Source organism: Ptiloglossa arizonensis, chromosome 5, assembly GCF_051014685.1.
Source record: "Ptiloglossa arizonensis isolate GNS036 chromosome 5, iyPtiAriz1_principal, whole genome shotgun sequence".
In the NCBI taxonomy this organism is placed as follows: Eukaryota; Metazoa; Arthropoda; class Insecta; order Hymenoptera; family Colletidae; genus Ptiloglossa; species Ptiloglossa arizonensis.
Window position 1 is genome coordinate 24,126,977 of NC_135052.1, and position 27,264 is coordinate 24,154,240.

General features: G+C 38.7%; 1 protein-coding gene and 1 long non-coding RNA gene across 6 annotated transcripts in view; one reads left to right on the forward strand and one right to left on the reverse strand.

Moving 5' to 3' along the window:
• LOC143146768 (uncharacterized) overlaps nt 1–27,264 on the reverse strand; it is a 173,993-nt gene that overhangs the window by 14,740 nt on the left and 131,989 nt on the right. Inside the window, exons 3-4 of the mRNA XM_076311379.1 lie at nt 4,906–4,929; nt 1,750–1,865 (exon numbers count right to left, since the gene is read on the reverse strand). Of these exons, the coding sequence (XP_076167494.1) occupies nt 1,750–1,865; nt 4,906–4,929 (140 nt within the window). The remainder of the gene's footprint in view (nt 1–1,749; nt 1,866–4,905; nt 4,930–27,264) is intronic.
• The window catches only part of LOC143146771 (uncharacterized), a 271,402-nt gene that overhangs the window by 4,603 nt on the left and 239,535 nt on the right, over nt 1–27,264 (forward strand). The window lies entirely within an intron of this gene.

Genomic DNA, 27,264 nt, shown 5'->3' on the forward strand with positions numbered 1-27,264 from the left:
ATATCCTAGTGTCTATAAACAGATATAAACAGATTATCTATAAATTATTTATAAACAGATTAAAACCTATCTTTAGAAGCAATAATCGACACTTTTTATCCCCAAGAGAACTTTCAACGCCATGAAAAATCCTCCCCCCCTCAAAAAAAGAAATTTAAAACATCAACTTGCAATATTTTTTTCCTTTTCACCGCTGATCTAGTTGAAGTTCATCGAGTTTTATCTACTCGATAAAAAAACATACGGAGTGTTGAAAAAAAAAATGATCGAAACCAATACACTAAGTAACTTTTTATGACATAACATAATAAACATCCTAATTTCTACACACCGTAGTGTATCTTCAAAAACTATCTTTAAACACAAGAAGGGTCATAAATTGACCCTTTCTACCCCCAAAAGAATTTTCAACGCCACAAAAAAATTCTCTCCCCCCTAAAAAATTCAAATCATCAATCTACAACATTTTTCTCCCCTTCCACCATTGATCTATTCGATCGAAGTTCATCGAAAAGATGAAGACTCGTGTGCATCGATAAAACAAAGAACAAAACCAATATACACTAAGTAACTATTCATGACATTACATAACAAACATTTTAATATCTACAAACCGTAGTGTACCCTTTCAAAAATTATCTTTAAACACAACAAGGATATAAATCGACCCTCTCTACTCCTTTTAGAACTTTCAACACCATAAAAATCCTCCCCCCCCCCAAAATCCCTGTATTTTTATTTACCATAGTGTTTAATTCGTAAATAAATAAATATGTCTCGAGCCCTTATAACGGGGAAAAAGTAAGATTTTATTAAAAAAATCTCCCCCCCCCCCCCCAAAAAAAAAATTCAAATCATCAACCTACATTTTCTCCCCTTTCACCATTGATCTACTCGATCGAAGTTCATCGAAAAGATCGAAACTCTGCGTCGATAAAAAGCCCAAACACGGAGAAAGAGTAGGGGGGCAAAATAACACAGGGGGGTGGGGGGTAGCGAGAAAGAAAGAAAACCAATCAGACGACAGGTCGCGTGTCCCTGATTTTTCGCCAGCACGTGGAGAAAAACGCACAGATGGAGCGGTTGGCGGTCGAGCGGGCGGCAGGTGGGGGGGGGGGGGGTCGCGTGGGGGGTCGTAGTCGACCCCCCTCGCGCGTCAACCGCCGACTATCGATCCGTCTTGAATAATTTCGCGGCCGATTCCTTCTCCGCGCGCTCCCCGCGCTTCGATTGCGACTACGATCGCGAGCACTTTCGAGAATGCCTATCGATATTGTCCGTTTCCTCATTAGCGTTCCTGTCGACGTAGCTACGGGACAAAAATCTACTCCCCCCACCACAACTCCACCTTCTTACCTTTTTCCACTTTTAACGATGCCTATCCGGACCCACTTCCCCCACCCCGTTCGAGTCCACGAGGAAAGAAATTTTCGCGCTCCTTTCGAATTGTCTCGCGTGTTTCCGTATCTCGATTAGACGAATGACTCGGTGGAAGGAGAGCGAGATAGCAAGTGAGAGATCGATGGAAGATTCTCGTTTCTGGATTCTTTATTTATTACACGCCCCGAAGATACCCACGGCGATAATACCGTAGAGAAGTGCACTTTGCGAGAGACGCTCGGGGAAGTTCCATTCGACCAATTTCCAGCGTCTTGGAACTTGTTCCCTTTCCACGGGACAATCGGGAGACAGAACACGGAGGAGGAGCCGTTATCGATCAAAACGCGAGTTAAGTTATACAAGACTTACTTTAAAAATAGCCTGTAGAGTACGGCGCTGAAGGTCTGTGAAAACCAGGCGCGGTTTCTTGGGGGCGGGCTGTTGGTGTTCTGCCTGGCTCGCCATCTCGTCTTTCCTCTTGCATGCTAAAATTCAAGCCATCCTTTAGTCGAACGCCGAGAACCGATGCGAGGAGCTGGTGGCGGTAGGAGTGGGGGGTGGAGTGGAGTCGTTGGCTAGTTTTTCGTCAAAGAGAGAACGCGTTCGATGGCGCGGAAAAAAATAAAGGCAGGTCGGTGAAACGGTCGCAAATTCGCGAACGACCTCTACTCGACTACTTTCGTCCGACCTCGCTTAAAGAACGACCGGGGAGATCGTCCTCGATACGTTCGTGCTCGGAGCGTGCCGACAAAAGGGCATTGGTTGGGTTGCCGATCGGTGGGGACGCTAGCATTCTCCAATTACGGAGAATAGAGAAGTATTTCGGAGAAGGGAAACCGAGGTGTGTTCACGGAGATGCGAAAGTTACGAGAAAGTCAATTTTGTTGTACGTTGTTGAAGAAATTCGAAGTGGATTGTTTTTCTCGGGAAGTTTTTTTTTATTTTAATTTTTCAGCTCGAAAGGGGTACTGGGAAGGGAGAGGGGTACAGTGGTCGAGTTTTGGGTCATTTTGATTTCTGAAATTTTAATGTATCAGTTAATGGGGGAGTGAAAGTACAATTATCCGGGGAAAGTACAATTAGCCGGGGAAAGCACAATTATCCGAGGAGAAGTTGTGAACAGAGCTGTAAAAATTATGAAAAAATAAATTTTGTTATATATTATTGAAGAAATTCGAAGTGGATTGTTTTTCTGGGGATGCTTTTTTTATTTTATTTTAATTTTTCAGCTCGAAAGGGGTACTGGGAAGGAAGAGGGGTACAGTGGTCGAGTTTTGGGTCATTTTGATTTCTGAAATTTTAATGTATCAGTTAATGGGGGAGTGAAAGTACAATTATCCGGGGAAAGTACAATTATCCGGGGAAAGTACAATTATCCGGGGAAAGCACAATTATCCGGGGAAAGCACAATTATCCGAGGAGAAGTTGTGAACAGAGCTGTAAAAATTATGAAAAAATAAATTTTGTTATATATTATTGAAGACATTCGAAGTGGGTTATTTTTCTGGGGAAGTTTTCTTAATTTTAATTTTTCAGCTCGAAAGGGGCATTAGGAAGGGAGAGGGATACAGTGGTCGAGTTTTGGGCGATTTCTGAAATTTTAATGTATCAATTATCAGTTCATGGGGGAGTGAAAGTATAATTATCCAGGCAAGGTACTATGGAGAAGTTGTAAATAGAACTGTAAAAACTACGAAAAAATGAATTTTGTTATATATTATCGAAGAAATTTGAAATTACTTTTCTTGGAAAAGTTTCCTTAATTTTAATTTTGCAAATCGAAGGGAGTATTAAGAAGGGAATGGTGGTGTCGAGTTTCTGAAATTTGATGTAAAAAAATAAAAAATAAAATTTAACGTACGTATACTTAACACAAAATTTTAGAAATTTAAAAAATTTTATATAACACAATTCCTACGGAGTGCAATTCTTTGGATAAAAAGTAGTACCGGGAAGTTGTAAACGGAGCTGCAAAAGTTACGATAAAGTAAATTTTGTTATATATTGCTGAAGAAATTTGAAGTGGATTTTTTCCCTGCGAAACTTTTCCTTGATTTAAATTTTTCAGCTCGAAAAAGAAGGGAGAGGGATGTAACGGTCGAGTTTGATATTTGAAATTTTAACCAAGTGGTATTCTATGGATTCGAATGGGTAATGAAAGTACAAGTATGCGGGGAAAGTTGCGAACAGAGCTATAAAAGTATATTTTTTTATGTACTGTTAAACAAATTTGAAGCGGGTTATGTTTCCACGAAAAATAGCACTTTAATATTTCAGCTCGAGAAAGGACAAACACTGGCTAGGAAGAAAGAGATATGTTCATCCAGTTCTAGGTAATTTTCATGTTTGAAATTTTAACAAGACATCAGGTTTTATGAATCCCAAGGGGGAGTGAAAGTACAATTATTCGGAGAAAGTACTATAGGGATGTTGCAAATTGAGCTATAAAAGTCACGAAAAGCATACTCTGTTTACGTATTATTGAACAAAAGTAAAAGTGGATTATTTATCTTCTTTAGTGCTTTCCATGATTGCTACTTAATATTTTTCAGTTTTTCTTTTACATGCCACACAAATCTTAATTCCACTTTAGCTACTTTATTTGTAAATTTCTCACTAAACTTTCTACGAGAAATTGTACTTTCATAATTCCTTGGGATTTATAAACAATGCCTTTCCAATGATTGGTATTTAATATTTTTGAGCTTCTTTTTTCACATACGACACAAACATCAATTCCACGTGAGCTATTTTATTTATAAATTTCTTATTCATGATTCCTTGAGATTTATAAACAATGCCTTTCCAATGATTGGTATTTAATATTTTTGAACTTTTTTTTTTACATACGACACAAACGTCAATTCTATTTGAGCTATTTTATTTATAAATTTCTTATTCATGATTCTTTGAGATTTATAAACAATGCCTTTCCAATGATTGGTATTTAATATTTTTCAGCTTTTTTTTATACATACGACACAAACGTTAATTCCACTTTAGCTACATTATTTATTAATTTCTCACAAAACTTTCTACGAGAAATTGTACTTTCATAATTCCTTGGGACTTACTGGGTAATGCCTTTGAAAAATTTTCGAGAAGGGCCCAAAATTTGACTATTCTCCACCGTCCTGTATCGTCGAAGCCAAAAGATAATTGCAATTAGGAAATTCGCGAGAAATCGAGCTCCACCGAACGCGTAAGAACAATTATGGCGCGCGTGGTCTCGAGCACGAACGATTGCCGATTCTGATAAAGAAGGCGTGTACCATTAGGGCGAAAAATAAAATAAAAAAAAAAAACAAAAAAAGAAAAAGGACGCCAATTAATTGGTAATTAGCGAATGAAAAGCGTCTCGTCGCGAAAGAAAAGGGAACGCGAATTCAAAACGAAACGGGAAAAGAAACGGAATATTTTTTCTCGCGTTTTGGTGTTCAATTAACGATAGTTTCGCTCGAGGAAAAAGAAAAAAGAAAAATAAGGAAAGGGAAACAATTTACAACGTAATTTAATCATACTTACTTCCGCGTTGTGGAATCTGTGCAGCTGAAAGCAGAAAAAAAGACAAATGTGAATCAATGGTGAACACGTTCCAAATGACGACCATCATTCTGGGTCGTTTTGTAGAATCTTTTTTTTTCTTTCTGTTCTTTCATGTATGATCTTTTTCAGTTATATGGTCTTTTTTTTTTCTTTTTTTTTTCTCTCTCTTCTCTTTTCTTTTTTTGGCAAAGAAATACGTGTATGGTTACTCTTTCCGTACGTTCTCGAACAAAAGAAAAGAAAAAAGTAATCTGGACTTACAGTTACACATTTAGAGATATATATATATGTATGTTCAAGGGCATAAGTAACATGTACACAAATCACTGGATTAAAAAAAGGGGGATTCGGTTGCATACCACGAATATCTCAAAAACTTAGATAATACTACTGCTGATAAACATGTCACTAAAGGGTACCAAAGAGGGCAATGGGCGGGGGGGGGGGGGGGGGGCGGACATGTGACGATGCAAGAGTGTCAAGAGATGCATTTCCTTGGAGAAGCGAGAGTGGTTTCGGGTGTGTTTTCGTTGGTGTCTCGAGTGAGTGATGTATGCCTTGTTTCGAATCTGAGTGGTATTATGTCTTGTCGAGTATACGTTTTCCCCCCACGTATTTCTCTTTGTTATTGGAACGTTCCCAACGAACGCCAGAGGTAATTTTTCCACGAAACAGTTTGCACCAACGCGGATTTCTAGCGGATTTCTAACCGAGCCCCCGAGAGACTCGAACTCGGGAAATTACCTGCTCCGTTAGTGGTGGTTTGTCTCTCTGTTGAAGAGTCCCGAATTTCTCAGCGTCGTGGTTGAGACATTTTTGATTACGTGATTAAAAAGTTTTCAATTGCGGGAAGTTCCGAATTTTTCGATTAGGAAATTCACAAGATTAATTTTCCCGAGTAGGAACTTCCTAATTGTTAAATCTCCTGGGTGGAAAATTTGCGACTTAACAATTTCCCAAGTAAGAAGTTTCTAATTATAAAACTTGCAGAGTTTTCCTAATTAGGAGTATTTTTGGGTTCGTGATTTCCTAATTGGGATGTTTTCATTCCTGGGAAATTCTTTGGTTTCCAATTTCCCAATTAGGAAACTTCCAAGTTTCCAATTTCTCAATCAGGAAATTCCCAAGTTTCCAATTTCCCAATTAGGAAATTCTCAACTTAACAATTTCTCGATTAGGAAAATTCCAAGTTTCCAATTTCCCCATTAGGAAATTTCCAAGTTACCAATTTCCCAATTAGGAAATTCCCAACTTAACAATTTCCCCATTAAGAAAATCCCAAGTTTCCAGTTTCATAACTAGAAAATTCCCAACTTAACAATTTCCCAATTAGGAAATTTCCAAGTTTCCAATTTCCCAATTAGGAAGTTTTCAAGTTTCCAATTTCTCAATTAAGGAATTCACAGTTAGGAAATTTCCAAGTTTCCAATTTCCCAATTAGGAAATTCTCAACTTAAGAATTTCTCGATTAGGTAAATTCCAAGTTTTCAATTTCCCCATTAGGAAATTCCCAAGTTACCAATTTCCCAATTAGGAAATTCTCAACTTAACAATTTCCCAATTAGGAAATTCCCAACTTAACAATTTCCCCATTAAGAAAATCCTAAGTTTTCAGTTTCCTAATCAGGAAATTTTGAACTTGACAATTTCCCCATTAGGAAAATCCCAAGTTTCCAATTTCACAACTAGAAAATTCCCAACTTAACGATTTCCCAATTAAGAAATTTCCAAGTTTCTAATTTCTCAATTAGGAAATTTGTAACTTAACAATTTCCCAATTAGGAAACTTCCAAGTTTACAATTTCTCAATTAAGGAATTCTCAGTTAGGAAATTCCCAAGTATCTAATTTCCCAATTAGAAAATTCTCAAGTTTCCAATTTCCCAATTAAGAAATTCCCTATTAGAAAATTCTCAAGTTTCCAATTTCCCAATTAGGAAATTCCCAAGTTACCAATTTCCCAATTAGGAAATTCCCAACTTAACAATTTCCTCATTAAGAAAATTCTCAAGTTTCCAATTTCCCAATTAGAAAATTCTCAAGTTTCCAATTTCCCAATTAAGAAATTCCCTATGAGAAAATTCTCAACTTTCCAATTTTCTAATTAGGAATTTCCCAAGTTTCCAATTTCCTAATCAGAAACTTCCCGATCGTAATTTCCCAATTGGTAATACCTCGTGCTCACGGTCCCCTAATCGCAATATTCCCAACTCCTCGAGCTCCCCGTATTTTCCAATCAGAAAATCGCCACATTCTCAAACGTTTCCTCGATCATTATCGAACTTCCATTGCCAAAAGCACCGAAACATCTTCTCGTAAAAATGAAAAAAAAAAGAAAAGAAAAAAAAAGAAACAATTTGCTAAAAGTCTACCACCGTTCGAATATTAATTCGCAGCGTGCAAGACGAAAGAAAAATCCATCAACGTGGTAGCGTTTATGGTGGTGGTGTTTATGGCGGTCTCGTTCAAAAAATGAAATTACACACCACCGGTTCGCTTCCTGGCGACTTGAAGTTCCTCGAACGGAAGTGCACGCTCGCGTACGCGAAACAAATGGGACCCGTCACGACGAAATGGCCATTCGCCACGAATTTCATTTTTTTTTCTCCCCAAAGGGACTGCACCTCGGCTTCGATTTTAACGCCGTGCGCCGATTGACCGCCCTTTGAAATAATAACGATCGCCCGTATTCGAGTCGATCGCGAATATTAACTCGAAATTGCAACGTAATCACTGCCGGCCCTTTGTAACGTTTCGAAACGTAAATGGCGCATAATTGCGGACGGGAGAATCCGAAAAAGGAGGAGGAACGAGAAAAAAAAAAAAAAAATAACATTTACACCGCGTCCATCGTTTCCCCATTGGTTTAAACCACGATCGAACGACCGATATGAAATTAAATAACGCGTCGATTGTCCCTTTGTGCGACGTCGATCTGTCCCTCGAAATCGTTTAAGGGCCTTCTGGTTTTCGAGGACGAGAAAAAAGCACTTTTCTAGTCATTCTTTTTTTTTCCGAAGAAACCGTTATACTTTTCAACGCGACGCGTTTGTCACACGTTGATACGTGTTTCGAGAGTGCTGGGAATTTTTTTCGATGAAAAATAATAACAATCGTGGCAGTTATCGAAACGCATGTGCAAGGTGCATTGAGAAGTATGATCGACGACTTTGTGTCTTCTGCGTTTCTAAAACAGGGTAATCGAAAACTTTCTGTTTGACAATTATGGTTGAGACTGAAAAAAATTAAGTATCTTCAGACTCAAGATTCAAGAATTGAAGAAAATGGAATATCTTGAAAATATCGATTTTACAACAAAGTAGAAAAAATCGATGCTTTAAAGTATTGTAATTTTTTCAAATCTAAAGATTTTTTATTTTCTCCAGTGCAGACCATAATCCCACCCTTGTTAATCATAATGATTCTTTATTTGTCTGTTGTAGATAAATAGTTCCTAGAAGACGTCAACGTGCCAGACATATTTTTTAAAGCACCTTGTAAATGTGTCTCGGTAACTTTTACAATTACCGCTATTTTTTATAAAAAAAAAATTGCAACTACTTTCGGAACATGCATCAACGTTTGACAAAAACCACTGCGTTAAAAAATGCTATACTTTCTTCGGAAAAAATTACCAAAGAAGTGCTTATCTTCCTCCCTGAAAACCAAAGAACCCCCATAAACTTAGCAACAAATAAACCGTCCTTTGGAACGAACTAGAAAAAATTCATCGAGAGGGAAACTCGTTGAAAATTGCGCAAAATTAATCGTTGTAAATTTAACACCCGTTCTCGAGATGTTACGTGTTTTTATCGTTGATCCCATGAGCAGACATCAGAAAACTGTGCGTTCCTGTTACAAAGTAGGGCATCCAATGGCGAAAGTTTTTTTTTTTTTTTTTCCAAGTTGTGCACTGTTCAAGATCGCGTCATTGCCTTGAGTTTTCCTCGTCCGGGTCGAAGTAGCTGTTGAAATTCTTTCTCGTAGTTGAAGGAATTCACACCTTGCGATTACAGGCGTCTGAGCTACTAGAGCTTCGTTCGTTCGCTGCGTAAGCAATTCGAAACTTCCGTCAAGGGTGTGTAAAATTTCGTGATCGTATTCCTCGCGATACATTGAATCACTCGACGAAAAGTTGACCACAGAGTTGCGGAGAAAGATCGAAGCGGAGAGACTATAGTGGAATCGAATTCAACTGGTCGCGCGAGGTCATCGAGAGATTACCCCCACCACTCAGTTGCCCAGTTTCTATATCTCGAGTGAAAGGTTACGTCTGAGTTACCCCCACCACTCTGTCGCCCAGTCTCTGTATCTCGAGCGAAAGGTTTGGTCTGTAGACGAGTGGAATTGAAATTATACCCGTATAAAAAGAAATATAAAATTATTATACGTAAGTAAAACATTCGGGGAAGAAAATTTTTCTATCGATTAAATACAAATTGGAATTTCAATCGTGAAACGAAACGTATGAAATTTTAATCGTAAAACGAAACGTATGAAATTTTAATCATAAAACGAAACACGAAATTTGAATCGTAAAACGAACCATTCCGCGACAAAAGGATAAAAATGTTTATTTACGTAGAATTAATTATATTAAGGTGCTGCGCGATTCATTTGAAGCGTATAAATATGGAAGAAAAATTCTAGGAAATAAGGTCGATTTATTTTCATTGTAAAAAAAATTAATAAATATCGTGTTAAAGAATTGTAATTAATTTTAAGTATGATATAATAATTGATATAATATATCAAGTACAAATTGTTTTCGTATAATTGAAGTTGGTAACGTTTCACGGTGTTTGGAAATAAAGACGTTCGAAGACGTTTATAAGTAACGAATAGACAGCAGAATACGTTTTCATGTGTTATGCAATAGAGAAGAAAAGGCGAGAAAGAAGACGAAGGTCGTGGTCGTTGTTGCATTCAGGAAGAATCGAGGACCGTTGTATGGCTTGCTTGTAGCGAGGGGATCGAAACGGTAATAACTATAAAGTAAACTATGATACCCGTAGTTTACGCCGCTGAGAATCTGATGGAAGTGGTATTAGAATCTCTGGACTAAACGCAGTTGTACGTACAGGGTGTTTTATCTCGATTGGAACGTCTCACGAACGATCAATGATATTAAGAAAATGTTCTTAGAAATGTTTTTTTTATTATGGAGGAGAACCAGTGGAACAATTCTTCAAGAACATATTTTCAATAGTGTTCTTCTTTGTATTAATTTTTTTAAAAACATATTTTTTAGTATACCTCTCCGTATCAAAAAATCTTTTCAAGAATCTATTTTTAGTAGTGTCCCTCTCCATGTCGAAACAATCTTTTTAAAATCATATTTTTGATAGTGTCCCCCTCCATGTAAAAACAATCCTTTTAAGATTATATTTTTGGTATTCTTCCCCGTATTAATCTTTTTAAGAACATATTTTCTACAGTATTCTCCTTCGTATGAATTTTTTTAAAAACATATTTTTTAGTACACCTCTCCGTATCAAAAATCTTTTTAAGAATCTATTTCTGATAGCGTCCTCCATATTAAAAGAATCTTTTTAAGAACATAGTTTTGTTAGTGCGTTCTATTTCTCGGAACATATTTTTAATAGTACCACCCTCCATAGCAATCTTTTTAAAAAAATAATTTTAGTAGCCTTCCACACCAAATAATCTTCTTAAGAACATATTTTTCATATCCTCGGTTCTTCGTGAGATATTTCTCCATATCGAGACAAAGTAGACACCCTATACATAACTCGTTATCCATCTTTTAATCTCCAACAAACCTCAACAAACCTTAACAAACCTCACCAAACCTCATCAAACTGCAACAAACCTCACTAGCAAACTCTGATATTAGAGTATACATACACCCAGGGATCTTTTCCTTCGTAATAACATATCTCGACAAGGTTACCAACCTTGTACTCCATTTTGTCCACACCAAAAAGAACACACTCGAAGTGACTAGTTGAATCGATTGCCTACGATGACCAGAACCCCAAAATAAAATCGATAACCATACTGGTAGCGTTTATCTACTCGACAAACCCACAGAGAAACATTTCACGCTAATTTAAAAAATGAACCACCCACGCACCCATTCGATTTAAAATCCTCGACTCGTAGACTCCTCGAGCCTCGTTTAAACTCCTCCATGGTCCCCCGTTATCTGTCAATAACAAAACTCCCTCGACCGTGTTGAAACAGACACGAACCAACCTCGACGGACGCCCATCCGTAGTTTCAATCGCGTTCAAACCGTGGGTGATCCTGATTCCATCGTCACCAGTCACGATTCTCCATTAACCCGTGCCATCGCGATCACCGTCACCGGATCTTAAAATCCAGATCCTCTCCGTATGACAAATCCTCGGTATGAAATAGCCCCATCTCGATTAAAATTTTCTATTCGAGGCTACTCGTCTCGCTGTGGTCGATCCACGAAAATGGAATGCCAGCGTGTGCAACGGGGGGTTGAAGGGGGTTGGCAAAGAGACGAAGACACCGTCAGTGGGGTGAGAGGCGGTGGAGGGGCGGGGAGGGAGGGGAGTGAAAAGGCAATCGCGCGCCATTAGCAAGCGACCGATAACGAATGAAAGGAGGCTCGCGAAAAAAATGGCACCGGGAACAAGGACATCGAGAGCCAGCCACGGATGCCATTGCAAAAGGGGTGGGTGGTGGACAGGCCGGCAGAGACGGAAAATTGACGCGTTCATTATTACCCCCGGGGGCTTTCCAACGGGAAAGGCCCGATCGGCCGCGACAATCGACTTATGGACGCGAGGCGTCCTCGTCGTTTGATTTTTTCAACCCGCCACCCTTCTTTTTGACGTTGTTTCTTGTCCGTTCGGGACTAGGAGAGTTTTTTGGGTATGGAATGTTATCGAGTGAGAATGTTACCGATGTCTGGGATACTCTAGCTAGCTCTTAGATACTTTAGGTCTCAACCTTTGTGTTAATTGTTTTGGGAGAATGGTTTTGATAGCGTCCATCTTTGTGTCAAAATTTTTTTGAGGAATTTAGTTTTGAGAACGTTACCCTCTGTACTGGACAATCTTTTCACAAACCTATTTTTTATAATGAGTCCTCTGTAAGGAAGAGTATTCTTAAAAATTTTGTTTTCAGTGTTCCTCTATGTATTAAATAATTTTGTTAAAAACATGTTTTTGATAGTATCCCTCTCTGTGTCAAAAATTTTTTTGAAGAATTTAGTTTTGAGAACGTTACCCTCTGTACTGGACAATCTTTTCACAAACCTATTTTTTATAGTGAGTCCTCTGTGAGGAAGAGTATTCTCAAAAATTTTGTTTTCAGTATCCCCATTTGTGTCAAACAATTTTTTCAAAAACATGTTTTTGATAGTGTCCCTCTCTGTGTCAACAATCTTTTTAAGAACTCGGTTTTGAAACCATTCCCTTCTATACTGAACAATATTTTTACAAACGTATTTTTCAGTGTCCCCTTTTGTGTCAAAAAATCTTTTCAAGAACTTGCTTTTTATAGAGATCCCCTCTGTACCAAACAGTATTTTCAAAAATTTAGTTTTCTAAGTCAAACAATTTTTTCAAAAACATGTTTTTGATAGTGTCCCTCTCTGTGCCGAATAATCTTTTCAAAAACATATTTCTCATAGTATCCCCCTCTCTACTGTACAATCTTCTTAAGAACCTATTTTTGATAGTGTCCCCCTTCGTACCAAACAGCCCTTCCAAAGATATATTTTTGCTAGTGTCACCCTTCGTATCAATTTCTCGGGATCTTATTAGATTCTGGTGTAGTGTATCCGGTACCCCTAGATGGGAGAATCCTAAAGAGAAAGTTTACTTTCTGAAGAATTTGTTCGTATCCTCGACACCGGCTCGTTCTTTTCCCCTCTTGGAATTCTCGGTATATCGTGGCTAAATTCCAGGAAAAAATACACTTTTTCTATCCAGAGGGGGTTTTTCTCAGCTAGGTATGAATAATAGAGATCTCACGGAACCGAAAGTGGCGTTATGAAAGGGAAGAGAGACGATGACAGTGACGATATCCCGGACAAGGAAAAGATGGACGAGGGGCCCGGGGGGGGGGGCCTAGGAGGCGTTAAAATTGTCAGCCGGAAGAACGGTCGCGTCGCGAGGTGGTTCGCATGTGCACGTCTGTGTGAGCAGAACTCGAAATGGATGCGAAGCAGGAGCCGGATGTCACGGATCGATCGAAGGATTCCAGGAACGGCCAAAGTGGGCCAAATCCAGTCGGGCGCAACCGCGCGATAAAGCATTAACGAGCTCCTAACGTGCGGAATATCTCTGACGTGGTGTCGGCGGCCGCGAGAGCTTTTTCGGAAAATAATCCGGCTGACACTTTGTGAGCCGCGGCCTGAAAAGCCGGCCAGGCCACTCTTTGACGCGAGAGGATCTGCTCAGGCGGAAAAATTTCATCGGCTCCGTCTAATCGAAGCGTGTATCGCCGAGGAGGCTTGGGTACATCATCGAACGTGTTCGCGACAACCTATTCCCTCGACCGGAGGGGGTAATGGCGGTTGAACGAGGAAGGATTTTAACGGTGTCCATTTAATTTCTCGTCGATTCGGAGAGACGAGAGTTGCTAGCCGTGAGTATCGTGGCGTCTGTCTAACCACTTCGTTCACGGAGATCCAGTAAGTGTGAGACAGGTTACCAAGGAGGTATTTGACTGAGTACAGTACCCCATAATTGGTATCCAGGTCGCAGAATGATTAGTAGAGAAAGGGTACTCTAGGATTAGAGAACCTAATCCAGACCTAACCTCTTTGTTCACGGAGATCCAGCAAGTATGAGACAGGTTACCAAGGAGGTATTTGACTCAGAACAGTATCCCATAATCGGTATCCAGGTCGTAGAATGATTAGTAGGAAAAGGGGTCTCTAGGATTAGAGAACCTAATCCAGACCTAACCTCTTCGTTCATGGAGATCCAGCAAGTATGAGACAGGTTACCAAGGAGGTATTTGACTGAGGACAGTACCCCATAATCGGTATCCAGTTCGCAGAATGATTAGTAGAGAAAGGGTACTCTAGGATTAGAGAACCTAATCCAGACCTAACCTCTTCGTTCATGGAGTAGACGACTAGGAGCAACTAATCCCCTCTAAACGGTATAGAGTACGAGTACCAAGTACAGGGACTATAAAATGAACCAAGTGCTCTAGTACCAAGGAAGTAGGCGACTAGGAGCAACTCCCTCTAAAAGATATCTGAATCACAGAACGACGAATACGAATAACTCTCAATCTCGAAGATCTGGGAATTATAAAACAAAACTAGTGCACCACTATCAGGAGTGTATTTGACTGAAAACACCTAACTCCCTTTAATCTATGTATATATTTGAGTTACAGAGTGATGGGTACATGGAGCCTCTGGACTCCAGTTTCTAGCAGGTGTCAGAATGTTTTCTCTTGGACTGTTTCTGCCTCTGGATTCTAAAACCATTCCACTGGAGAGGGATTGCTAAAATGGGCAGGATTTGACCGTATCTGGACACCTTAAATCAAGAATAAAAGAGTAAAAAGTCTCGAATGTTTCCTGCAAGACTTTAGATTGTTACCCACCTGAGTAGTATCTCAGTGAGAAGAGTGACAAGTGGGAAAACATAGTGGGTGGTGTTGATATTTGACCGAATTCATGTTTATATTTCGAAGAAAATCTTTTTTATCAATGTTTTCTCTATAGTTACACGATCATGTGAAAACATCATTAGTATTGATACACTAGAAACTAAAGACTCTCGTAAAACAATGTCTAAGAATTATTTTCGTTCATCTCGAAATCTAAAACTTCATCTTCAAACATATTTCAAATCCCACGAATGTTTGCAAAATTGGAAGTTTATCTCGAAGAATATCATCGCGACGAGAATTCTTAAATAATCTAAACAAAGCCTGCAGGATTATCTTCATCCGCATTAAAACACAAGAGGGTATTCTGGTCCAACACTTTCGAAGAATCCACTTAGTTTTTTTGCAACATTGAATAGCTGTTTCAAAAATATGCTGCTAGGAGATTCGATAAAAGTTCGTAAAAATAACGAAGCTATAAATGTTGTTAGGTAGGTAGTAACAACGAGACTTTTTAAACTTCGTTGAGAGTAAGACAGCATTGTGAAAGGAATACGCAGAGCACAGTGAAGGAACAAAAGGATCGAGTTTACAAAATGTAATAAAATTACGTCTATTTGCAAAATCCTCTTTCAAGATAATTCCCTAGAAAGGTATCTCAGGGCACGTATACAAAGTAGCGAAGTTTCAACGAAGGATTTCGTAAGATTCTGTAAATATTGACAGCAATGGAAGTGCAAATCCAAGAGACGAGTAACACACCTTGAAGAGTTAAAAAGGGATCTGCACAGCTTTCAGAAATGGAATCATTCGACAATGGAAGTTCCAAGGAGGTAGAACAAGTGTCGTAAAAATTCTGTTACATCTACTTTACACTTCAAACGCGTCTGTCTCGAAACGACACTTAAGGCTAACAACGTAGAGAGCTACAGAAAAGATGATATCTTTAAAATAGATAAGCTTCTTGGTCATTACATTACTTAATTTCTTTCAATTCGAACTATAGATGTACTCGCATAGATTAATAATTGAGTTTGCTTCCTCGATACAATACTTTTGTACCATAGAGTACTTTTCTACGAAAAGATTGATGCAACTATTGTGAAAGGTGTTCAAAGGTCAAGAATACGCCTCAGGAGCCAAAAAATTCCCAATTGATCATAAAAAGTAATTCCACCGAGTTGAAAGGTCCTCAAAGGTCAAGAACACGCTCGAAGAGGCAAGAAAAACAGGATTTGGTATCCGAGAAATGAGATGGTTTTCATTTAATAAAGTTCCAAAGAATGCCCTAGTTTCTCAACACCCAGGATAGCCCACCTGAAGACATTCCATAATCGATTACAAAAAATAATACCACCACATTGAAAGTCCTTCGAAGATCAGAATATGCCTCAAGAGCCAAAAGAAAACCCCAGCACTTGGTATCCGAGGAAGTAGATACTTTTCATTGAACACGACTCTGGTTTCTCAATGTCTGAATATCCCATAGACACCTGAACAAAATTCCCCAATCAATTATAAAAAAATACCTCCGTTAAATTGAAAGTCCTTCGAAGATTAAAATATTGTATGTGTCAAGAGGTAAGAAACCTCAGTACTTGGTATCCGAGGAAGTAGATACTTTTCATTTAACACGACGCTGGTATCTCAACGTCCGAATATCCCGTAGACACCCAAACAAGATTCCCCAATCGATGAAAACTACCTCCACCAGACTGAAAGTCCTCCAAAGATCAAAATACGCCTCGAGAGCTAAAAAAAAGAAAGCTAGGATTTGGTGTCCGAGGAAAGAGATCGCGACGGTGACGGCAGACGGAAAGCAGAGTGGGCAGATTCACCTAACCGCGTGAAATCTCGAGCCCATAAAACCGAAAACTTCGTCGATCTGACGTTGGGTCCAGAGTCGCCGTGGCATCGGATTCGCGTACGATCCGGCAGTAACCGGTGGCTAGGTTCAATCAAAAGGAAGTTTGTCAGGGATGCAAGTGCGGCACGTAGACGTCTTCTTCGTGTAGGTGGGCCGGGGATTCCGTCGCAGCCGCCAGCCTTTTCGAATAACTCAAGAATGATTGCGTTTCGGGCGAGGCGAACCCGGCTGGCGTCATATGGTCCCGATAGCTTCTGGTATATAATAAAATAATACACGCAGAGAAGGCGGCCGCGCATTTACATGGGCCACGCGATCTCGATACTCTGTCCTCCGGGCCATTCCACCCCCTACCCCTCCCCCGCGACCCACTCCAAACCCCCTCGATACACCGGGTGTGTCGTAGAAGCAGCTTTCTCGTTGGGAATTGGCCGGTTCTTCTCGTCGATGACTTTCGGCCTTTCGTTCGTCTCCTTTCTGCGTCGTTTACTCGCTATTCGACTCTCGCTGAACCGTCGCGTGGGTCATCTCTGACCCGGAGGGACCTTTCCTTAATTGTATCGTTAGTGGAATGTTCTTTCGCTCGGTTATACGGTTAGAAATTCTCTAGAGGCGTGGGTCTTTTCTGACCCGGAGAGACTTGCTCAATTGCACCGTTAGTGCAGTATTCTTTTGCTCGGTTATACTGGTAGCCATTTTTTTTTATAAATTAAGGAAGGTACGATGATAATTCTTCCTTCGTAAAACCAATATTAGAATATTAATAATAATAGTATTAGAGTACGTAGTGTTGGACTTTTCATTCGTCTCCTTTCCGAAGTGTTTATTCGCTATTCGACTCTCGTTGGACTAGGCGCGTGGGTCTTTTTGGACCCGGAGAAACTTGCTCAATTGTACCATATTCGTGCTCATTAGTGCAGTATTCTTTTGCTCGGTTATACAGTTGGCCATTTTCTTTAGAGATTAAGAAAAGTGCAATGAATAATCCTTCTTTCCTAAGCCCAATATTAGAATATCAATAATAATAATAATATTAAAGTACGGTGTAGCTTTATGGTATATTGGACTTCTCGTCGATGAGTTTCGTTCTTTCGTTCGTCTCGTTCCTTGTCGTTTACGTGTTATTCGACCCTCGCTGAACCAGACGCGTGGGTCTTTCTTGACCCAGAGAAACTTTCACTCAATTGTACCGTTAGTACAGTATCCCTTCACTCGGTTACACAGTTAGCAGTTCTCTTCAGAGATTAAGAAACGTTCGAGGAATACTTCCTTCATAAGACCAATATTAGAAAATTAATAACAATAGTAGAATATGATTACCCAATCTGTACACCTTATTTTAATACAGACATTAGCTCCTTGAAAAAAGGGACAGTATCGATTCTTACATCTCTCCACTTCGTCTCTTTTCAGTGTCATATATTCGCTATTTAACCCTTGGTAGACAACACCTGGGTCTTTTTAGACCCATAGAGACCATTCACTTACACCGTTAATACAGAATCCTTACGTTCGGTTACACGATTAATAAGTTTCTTCATAGATCAAGGAAAGTACGACAAACGATCACTTGACAAGACCAGTGCTGAAACGCTAATAACAATATCAGAATACGTTTGCACAATCTGGTCACCTTATTTTAATGCACACATTAACTTCTTTGGTCGCAGCATCGGTCCCCATCGTTTAGTTTTACAGCGTATTGAACAGTTCTTGGCTGCCACTCGCCACAACTAATAAATTTACACTCGCCTCTCTCGATTCAATAACTCCGATATTAATTAACGTATCGCGAAGTGTACAATTAAAGTGACCAACGAGTGGAAACCCATTAGGATCGTCCTCCATGATCGAAGCTGTAATCTCGGTGTACGCTGACCTCGCTAGAAACTCTTGAAGAGATTCTAAAATATGAACGAAACGTCGAGTTTATTCGCATAATTGTTATTTACCGACCACTTCCATCAATTTCATTTCCGTTTCGTTGGCGAACACTCGGAGCCCCGACTCCGGTTTCAAACCTAATTCCTCTTTAACGTCTTGTTCTCGTCTTGGTATAACGAGATTTACGCTCGCCCCGCTACGGAGAAGAAGAACTTCTGTATTCAACGGTTACCATTCGCGGGACAACTTTTTGATAATCTCCGAGTTCCCTTTACGTCGAATAGACTCGTTTCGTTACGGTTTCATCGTTGTAACAATATTTCGAATAACTCTTCTCTCACCGTTCGAACAATTCCACACGACGACAATACAATTCGAGTCTCTACGGGTCTGAAAAGACCGATGAGGCTCATCCGTAAGAAAAATTGTCCCCAACTTCGTCCGTGGAACACTCCAGTTTCGTCTGTGCAACATTTGTCGATTGATGAATGAAAATCGACGTTAAAAATTCTTGTACGTGTATCTCAAACACGGTTTCGTCTACACGTTTCACGGAGAACACACACCGACGATATTTTTCAGCCTCTCGTTGGCAACAACTTTTCATCTCTCTGTACCAGTCACCGGGACAACCTCGAAAGGGTTCAACGATTCAACGAGGGCGCGCAATTAATGAAACCTGGCTGAATTAACTCTCTGGTTTTCGTCGATACCAATAACAAGTATCCCACGAGTCGAGGGAATCTTTGAAAATCGAAAGAACCGAGATATTTACACGGGGTCCATTTTACGGTAATATTTATCCATAGCTTCCTATCGGTTAGGTTTCCATATAGGAAACCTAACCTTCTATGAAGAGTCGATGCAACGACTCTTTGGTGTTTCAAAAAAGGTGTGCAAAACGTGGTTCGTATTACACGTTTTATTCGAAATTTCGAACGAAAGAAGAAATTGGTCGATTTATCGATCGAAAATGTTTCTTTATTTTTTCTTTTTTCTTTTTTGTTGTATCGTTGTCTCGTTCTGTTTATAGCGCCACGTCGATTCCGATGTTCGGTACGAATGTTTTTAGGAAAATTTCCAGCTGCCAGGAAATTGAATTCCGCTTCATTTCCGTTAATCCATCCATAGCAATTGCGCGTATTATCTCGATTTTGAAGTTTGTCTAACGCGATTCAACGCCGGATTCGGTTCCCTCTATTTTCAATGCAATTTTCTCCGCTGTTACACGAAACTTTGAAAAATCACGGAACGAAGAGGGCAGAGAGGGAAATCCGTACGAGAGTGTCCCTTTTCAACGTTAATTTATTTATCCGCTCGTTTCGCTCGTGTGATGCCATTTTTAACTGTTGTTTAATTCGTTGCTATTTGTATCCGGACCACATCTTCGAGGATAGATGGGGAAACGAGAAATTAATTCACGAGTATTATTGTATATAATTATTTGTACGTTGGATAAATAATTTATATATTGTATTTATTTATTTAATAGTTTTCTACTTTGATAATTGTGTATGAATACTCTTGGCGAAGAATTTAAAACCAAGGCAATTATTAATCGAGGTGTCGATTTATTTATCCACTTAGAGGACTTGTGCAATGCCATTTTTAACATTAAAACTACCAAAGTGTTATTATTTGAATCAAATCACATCTTCGAGGTTAGATGGGGAAAAGAGATATTAATTTACGACTATTAGTTGTCTACTTTGATAATTGTCCATGAATATTGTAGGCAAAGACACCAAAGCAATTATTAATTTAGGTGTCAATTTATTTATCCACTTAGAAGACTTGTTTAATGCCATTTTTAACACTAGAATTACCAAAGTGTTAGTTGGTAGTATTTGTATGAGACTACATTTTCAAGAAAATTAATTTACGACTATTAGTTGTCTATTTTAATAATTGTCCATAAATATTGTAGGCAAAGACACCAAGCCAATTATTAATTGACACCTCAAGTCTGCCTACGATATTCGCGGGCAATTATTAAAGTAAACAACTAATGGTACTCGTAAATTAATTTGACACCTATATTAATTGACACCTCAGTTAATAATTGAGTAATTTAAAAAAAAATTCGAAACAAGTCAAATTGACTCCTTTGGTAACTCTAGTGTTAAGAATTATTTAGACAATTATCAAAGACAACTTAATAGCACTCGTAAATTAATTTGACACCTTAGTTAACAATTGAGTAATTTTAAAAAGAAATTTGGAAAAAGTCAATTTAAAACAAGACAATCTTATGAAACAATTAATTAAGTCAAATTGACTCCTTTGGTACTTCCAGCGTTAAAATTTATTTAGAAATTTCGTGCACACTTCTGGTCCAAGTACGATCAATTTCGATAAATGCATCTACTCTTTATATGTATGCAATAATTAAAAAAAAAAAAAAGAATTAGTTCACAGTTGCACCACTGCACAGTGAAGAGATAAAATGGTGGAAAATTTTCATCAATCTGAATCCAAAAAAATGTACTCGTCACACTATAGTTATAGTTCACTCTGAACAAAGCTATTTGTTCTATTTCGAAAAATAAAATTGCCAAAAAAATCTCGTCGATCCCTTTCGAAACTGTTGGCGAATTGAAAAGAGATTTCGTCGCGTTGGGAGATTACTCGAATAAAAAATTTCGAATTCCTTTTGAAATGATTCCAGACACTATTTATTGACCATAGGTGGGGGTGGTTCGTGCAAGGGTGAACCTTGTCTCCGATAGGCCCCCCCACCTGCCCTCTTTTTTGCCTGATAGGCTCGCATTCCGATAGAGTAGGGTAGCTCGATTCTCCTTGGATTTTCTCGCTTCCAGATTTACGAGGGCGATTCGATTTTATCGCTTATTGGCCGAACTCAACGATATTCGCGGTACTCCGCACCTGGAACTCTCCTTCGACATTTCCTTTGCAACCGTGCGTGTCTCTGCTCCCTCGAGTCCGCCATTTTCATCTTCAATTCTTTCCATTTCGTCCCCTTAACCGACACCTACATCCGTGTACTTCATTTTCGACGAATCCCTATTTAGGTCGAATTTATTCTTTCAACCCTCACCAGGGATGTTTCGTGACATCGAGCTTTCTTTTTCTTTTTTTTTTTCTTTTTGTCCCAGTTAACAATTTCTGTGCAATCTTGAACGAGAAACAATCTCTTGGACGAGAGTTACTTGTTTATCATATTTATTAACGAGGTATCGGTGGGTTTCCAATAATGTAGATTTTTACTATACACCGATCACTCGAAGCTTTAACAGTGTTGCAACATCTACGGATGTTTTTCGTCACGGTTACGAATTTATAAATCGTGAATCTATAATTATGGAATCGATCATTATTTTTCTCTTGATTTAAGTTTGCAGTGTTTCGTTGCTAATAGTTGCTTCTAATATTATAATTTATACTTGGATAGAAATATGTGTAGGTTTTACGATGATCTGTGTGTAAATTCTGAGATCGAAAGTTGTTCACAGAGATTTGTGTAAATTATTATTAATTTTATTCTGGAATCTCGTAACGAAGCACTGTAGATTCACGAATTTTTCTAAAGGTACCTATGGAATTCTCTATAAATTTTGAGTTCGATGTGTTGATCAATTTAAACTCGATAAATCCAAGATGGCAGCCATTGATAACCACTATTATACAATCCACTATTTATACAATCTTGAACAATGGTACTAGCTAAATAAACGATCTTTTATCATAATTAATCAAAACTTAGTTATTTGTTTGTCAGTAAATTGAACACTAAGTTAGATTATACTTAATGGATAGATTATACTTAAGTTTATCAATTTAAATTTGACAAATCCAAGATGGCAGCACTGAGCTCTATCGAGTCATCGATAACCCTTGCAGTTCATTGTTTATGCAAACTTAAACAATGGTACAAACGAAATAAACGATCTTTTATCATAATTAATCAAAATTTAGTTATTTGTTAGTCAGTAAATTGAACACCAAGTTAGATTATACTTAAGTTTATCAATTTAAATTTGACAAATCCAAGATGGCAGCACTGAGCTCTATCGAGTCATCTATAACCCTTGCAGTTCATTGTTTATGCAAACTTAAACAATGGTACTAACGAAATAAACGATCTTTTATCATAATTAATCAAAATTTAGTTATTTGTTAGTCAGTAAATTGAACACCAAGTTAGATTATACTCTCACGAACACTTGCTTAGAGATCATAGATCATCTTTCTGTCCAATCTATTGCACTCGAAACTTTGGGTTCCCTTATTAGTGTTTTCAGACACTTTCAGTATTGAGTATCCTTAAATTATTCGTACAACTGGGTTGCTATATTGTTCATTTGTTCAGTTTGTGTGGAATACTTTAAAGTTATATGATCTCCACATAAAAAGAAAAAAATGTGGTAGAAGGTATGCAGTACAGATTTCTGCGTTTCGTTGCTTTAAAATTAGGTCAACCAACGTCTATTTTTGACCACGGTTTTTGTCATAATCGGCGTCGATTAAATCTGTGGAGAGACGTCTCGTGTTCGATCTATATTGCATAGAAAGTTTCGAAGGGGTTGGAATAATCCAGGAATCTTTCTGCACTTTGAATTCAATTAGAAGTACTATAAATCGTTCTCTGCTGTGAAACTATCCTACCAATAGAATCTTTATCTACGAGAACAATTAAGATCATGGTCCAATATTAAATCACTTAATAGATTTACCCTCGAGCTAGGGAGAATCATTACGGATTCTGTGTTTATATTTAAAGTCTTGAACCAGTTTATAACTAGCTCGAATCTCTAATATCTTGTTAAATATAAATATTCCTCGCTGATTGCTGCGAAAATTGAAAAATCGTTCCATATTGAACAATTTTGGACTAACCTTGGAGTTGAAAATTGCATAATTGGAATATTTTCAATGGCCAGTATGCACTGCAGTTATATTGATTTCTTTCATAATAGCTTAAGCTCGTTAGAAACATCTTGCACTTCTGCATTTTATTTGCATTTTGAATTTTTGGAATTAGAAACTTATCTACCGTTGTTCTGCTCGGAAATTTGTATTAAATGTTAATTTTCCTTTTTCTGTGTTTTTGTATGTAAAATCTTTTCTTTTTTATATTTTGGTGCTTTTGGTATGTTTTGGTATGTTTTAGTATGTTTTGATATCTTTTGGTATATTTTGGTATCTTTTAGTATTTTTTGACATCTTTTGGTATTTTTTGGTATCTTTTGGTATCTTTTGGTATCTTTTGGTATCTTTTGGTATCTTTTGGTATCTTTTGGTATGTTTCAGTATCTTTTGGTATATTTTGATATGTTTCAGTATCTTTTATATCTTTTGATATCTTTTGTCACTTTGGTATCTTTTGACAGCTTTTGGTACCTTTTGATATTTTTCGATATCTTTTAGTATCTTTTTGTTCCTTTTAATATCTTTTCAGTAGTCATGTACATACTCTTTAGTAGTCTTTAGTACTCTTTTATACCTTCCACTAAACTTTTGTATCTTTTCTCTCATATCATTCTGCACAAATGAGCTCTCAAACTCGCAAATAAACTTCAACTTCCGTTCGCACGTATCATAGAACTTCTCACGCCCCCAAATAAATAAATAACAATCCAATACCGCTTATAACCGCTTCGCCCGGAAGTCAACCCTCTCAATAAATCCCCCTCACCCCTCCCCCCGTCGATGCGTGTCTCTGCTACCCGAAATTCACCGTTTTCGTCCCTGAATCACCGATTCGTCTCGTCCTCTTCCACGTCGCTCGGAAATGTCTATTTAATCTCGACGCGTGTACGTCGAACTCGACACCTATTCTCGCACACTTATACAAACCCGGATGAATCCTCGACGGTATTCGGGTCGCACTTCCGGTTTATTTTTCCCCGCCGGCCGACGAAAAAATTCCAATACCGCTTATTTATACACCGAATCGTGCGCTTTATATTTTACCGATTTTTCGGGCAAAAGCGTATATCCCGTTCGCGGTTGTATAATTCAACGAAAATAACAACAAACGACTCAGAAACGAGGAAAAGGGGATACACATGCATAAAAATACTCGAAATTTCCAGGTTTGCGTCTGGAAAATGGAGAAAGACACTCGAAATCTCTTCAAGGCTTCTCCTGGTCATCACCAAAAGCTCAAATCCTTTTTCAGCCATTTCTACACCATCAAATCCTCTCCAACAGCTTGCTACAGCCTCAAACCTTCCCTTACCCCTTCTATTAAGGGGTAAGAGACAGTCCAGAACCCTTTCCTACTCACTCCTAGAGCCTCAAACTCTCTCCTGCCTCTTTCTACACCCTCAAACCCACACCTACCATTTACTACACCTTCAAACCCACTCCTACATTTTTCCACACCCTCAATTGCAGTCTCACTATACCTCCAAACCGTTTCCCACCTCTTACTATATCCTCGACCCCTTTCCATACCTTCAAAGCCTTCCTCATCCCTTACCACATCCTCAAACTCTCTCCAACCCCTTCCAACCGCCTCAAACTCTCTTTTATCACTTATTACACCCTGAAACCTCCCTTCTACCCCTTACCACACCCCCAAATCCCCTTCTACCGCTTTCCACAAAGTCAAACCTCCTCCAATCCCCTTATTACACCCTCAAACCCTCTTCTACACCCCTTTCTAGACCCTCAAACCTACCTCTATCCCTTTCTACGCCCTCAAATCTCCTCTCATACTCCTTTCTACACCCTCAAAACCCTCTTCTCTCCCTTTCTACATCCTCAAACCCTCTTCTACCACTTTGTACACCCTCAAACTCTCTCCTACTCTTCTTCTACCCCCACCACCACCCTCTGTTCTCGATCAACGTGTTCCGATCGTCGGTATTCTCGGATTCGTCGGATTCGTCGAGGTCTCTGATTCGGTCTTTTTGCTCAACGTGTCGCGTAATTAGCGATCGTCGAGTTAATAATTTAATTATCGACGATGGCTCGTAGCGGTGAACGCGCGGACGCCGCGAAAACAAACGCGGGACCGATGGCAACAATAACGTGCGGCGTCTGTCGGGCTCATTATCGATTCATCGAGCCCGCGTAATTCGACGCGTTTTTGACGGACGGTTTCGCCGGAGGAAGTCGGTAGCTGCGGCCGCGGGATTCAATTTTCGAGAAAGTTAATTAGAGCATCACGGTGGGGCGCGGGTATCGGGCATTTTTAACGAGCGGTTACATGCCCGATCGCGATGCTAAAATCCTCCTAAAGAGATCCTCCTCTTTTTGTGTTCTACGAGGGAGAAAAAAAAAAATCGAACGAAATCGCGATTCGGCGAGTGGGGGACGGCGATGGGGGGAGGTGGAGGGGGTAGACGGTGGAAAAATGGTCGATTTTCGGAGGAAAAATTACCACGGGAACAAGTTTACGCGGTTTGGGAAATTGTGGGAGTTTCTCTGAGGGAAATTTGAAGGAAAGTTCCATTGTCTCGATAAGTGTGATTATGCTGGAAAGGAATATATGACAGTCTAGTGAAAAAGTAATTTTCTTTTCGATATTCTTGGAGAGAATAGTAATGTTTATTATTATAATCCGGAATGGGAATTTTTAGACATGGGTAGTTGGAAAATTATGGGATTTTTCTGAGGGAAAGTTCCATTGTCTCGATAAGTGTGATTATGCTGGAAAGGAATATATGACAGTCTATTGAAAAAGTAATTTTCTTTTCGATATTCTTGCGGAGAGAATGTTTATTATTATAATCCGGAATGGGAATTTTTAGACATGGCTAGTTGGAAAATTCTGGGATTTTTCTGAGGGAAATTTGAGGGAAAGTTCCATTGTCTCGATAAGTGTGATTATGCTGGAAAGGAATATATGACAGTCTAGTGAAAAAATAATTTTCTTTTCGATATTCTTGTGGAGAGAATGTTTATTATTATAATCCGGAATGGGAATTTTTAGACATGGGTAGTTGGAAAATTATGGGATTTTTCTGAGGGAAATTTGAAGGAAAGTTCCATTGTCTCGATAAGTGTGATTATGCTGGAAAGGAATATATGACAGTCTATTGAAAAAGTAATTTTCTTTTCGATATTCTTGCGGAGAGAATGTTTATTATTATAATCCGGAATGGGAATTTTTAGACATGGCTAGTTGGAAAATTCTGGGATTTTTCTCAGGGAAATTAGATGGAAAATTTGGGTATTATCTCGATAAGTGTGACATTGTGCTCTAAATGATCTGTTTGAATTTAATTTATGGAAATAAAAATATGACATTCTGGTGAAAAAAGTAATATTATCTTTGGAATTCTTGCGGAGAGATGTATTTATTAATGCAAAATATGAACATTTAGAAACTGGTGGTTTGGAAAATTCTCTAATTCCTTCTAAATAAAACAGGTGAGAAAGTTTGATTTTTTTGTGGAGGAAAGTAATAGTTTATCAATGTTTTTACATTTGTTACAATTTATGGAAAATAATGTTCGATGATATTTTGATAACGAACGATGCAAGGAAATTTGTAGGAAAGATTAAAGAATTTGTTGACAAGGATATAGTGTAATAATGGGAACGTTGGAACCGCCGAGGGAAATGCGAGAATAACTGGCGAAAAAAATAGAAAATTTGGCAACTTTTGCGGAAGACGTAGAAAATTCGATAAATTCCGAAGAAAACCTAGGAAGTTCGATAAATTCCGCAGGAAACGTAGAAAGTTCGGTAATTCCCAGAGAAAACGCGGAGAATTCTCTAACTTGCGGAAGAAAAAAATTGCAAGAAATTCGATAACGCGGAGAAAAATTTCTCTTCGGCGACAAATTCTCGGAGCTCTCGATGGCTCGAAGTTCGAGATCGGTTTGAAAACCTTCTTTAACCCTTTGACTGCGGTTGTAACCCACAACCATCCTGTAACTGCAAGTAAAACAGTAAAGAATGCGTTGTGGCGAGGAAAATTTCATGACCGTATATATACGTCTTACGTGTATACGTAACAATGGACCTTTGAGCACGTATACAAGGTGTCAAAATTCAATACTTTAATCTAGAGACCAAAAGAAGAAGAAAATGTTG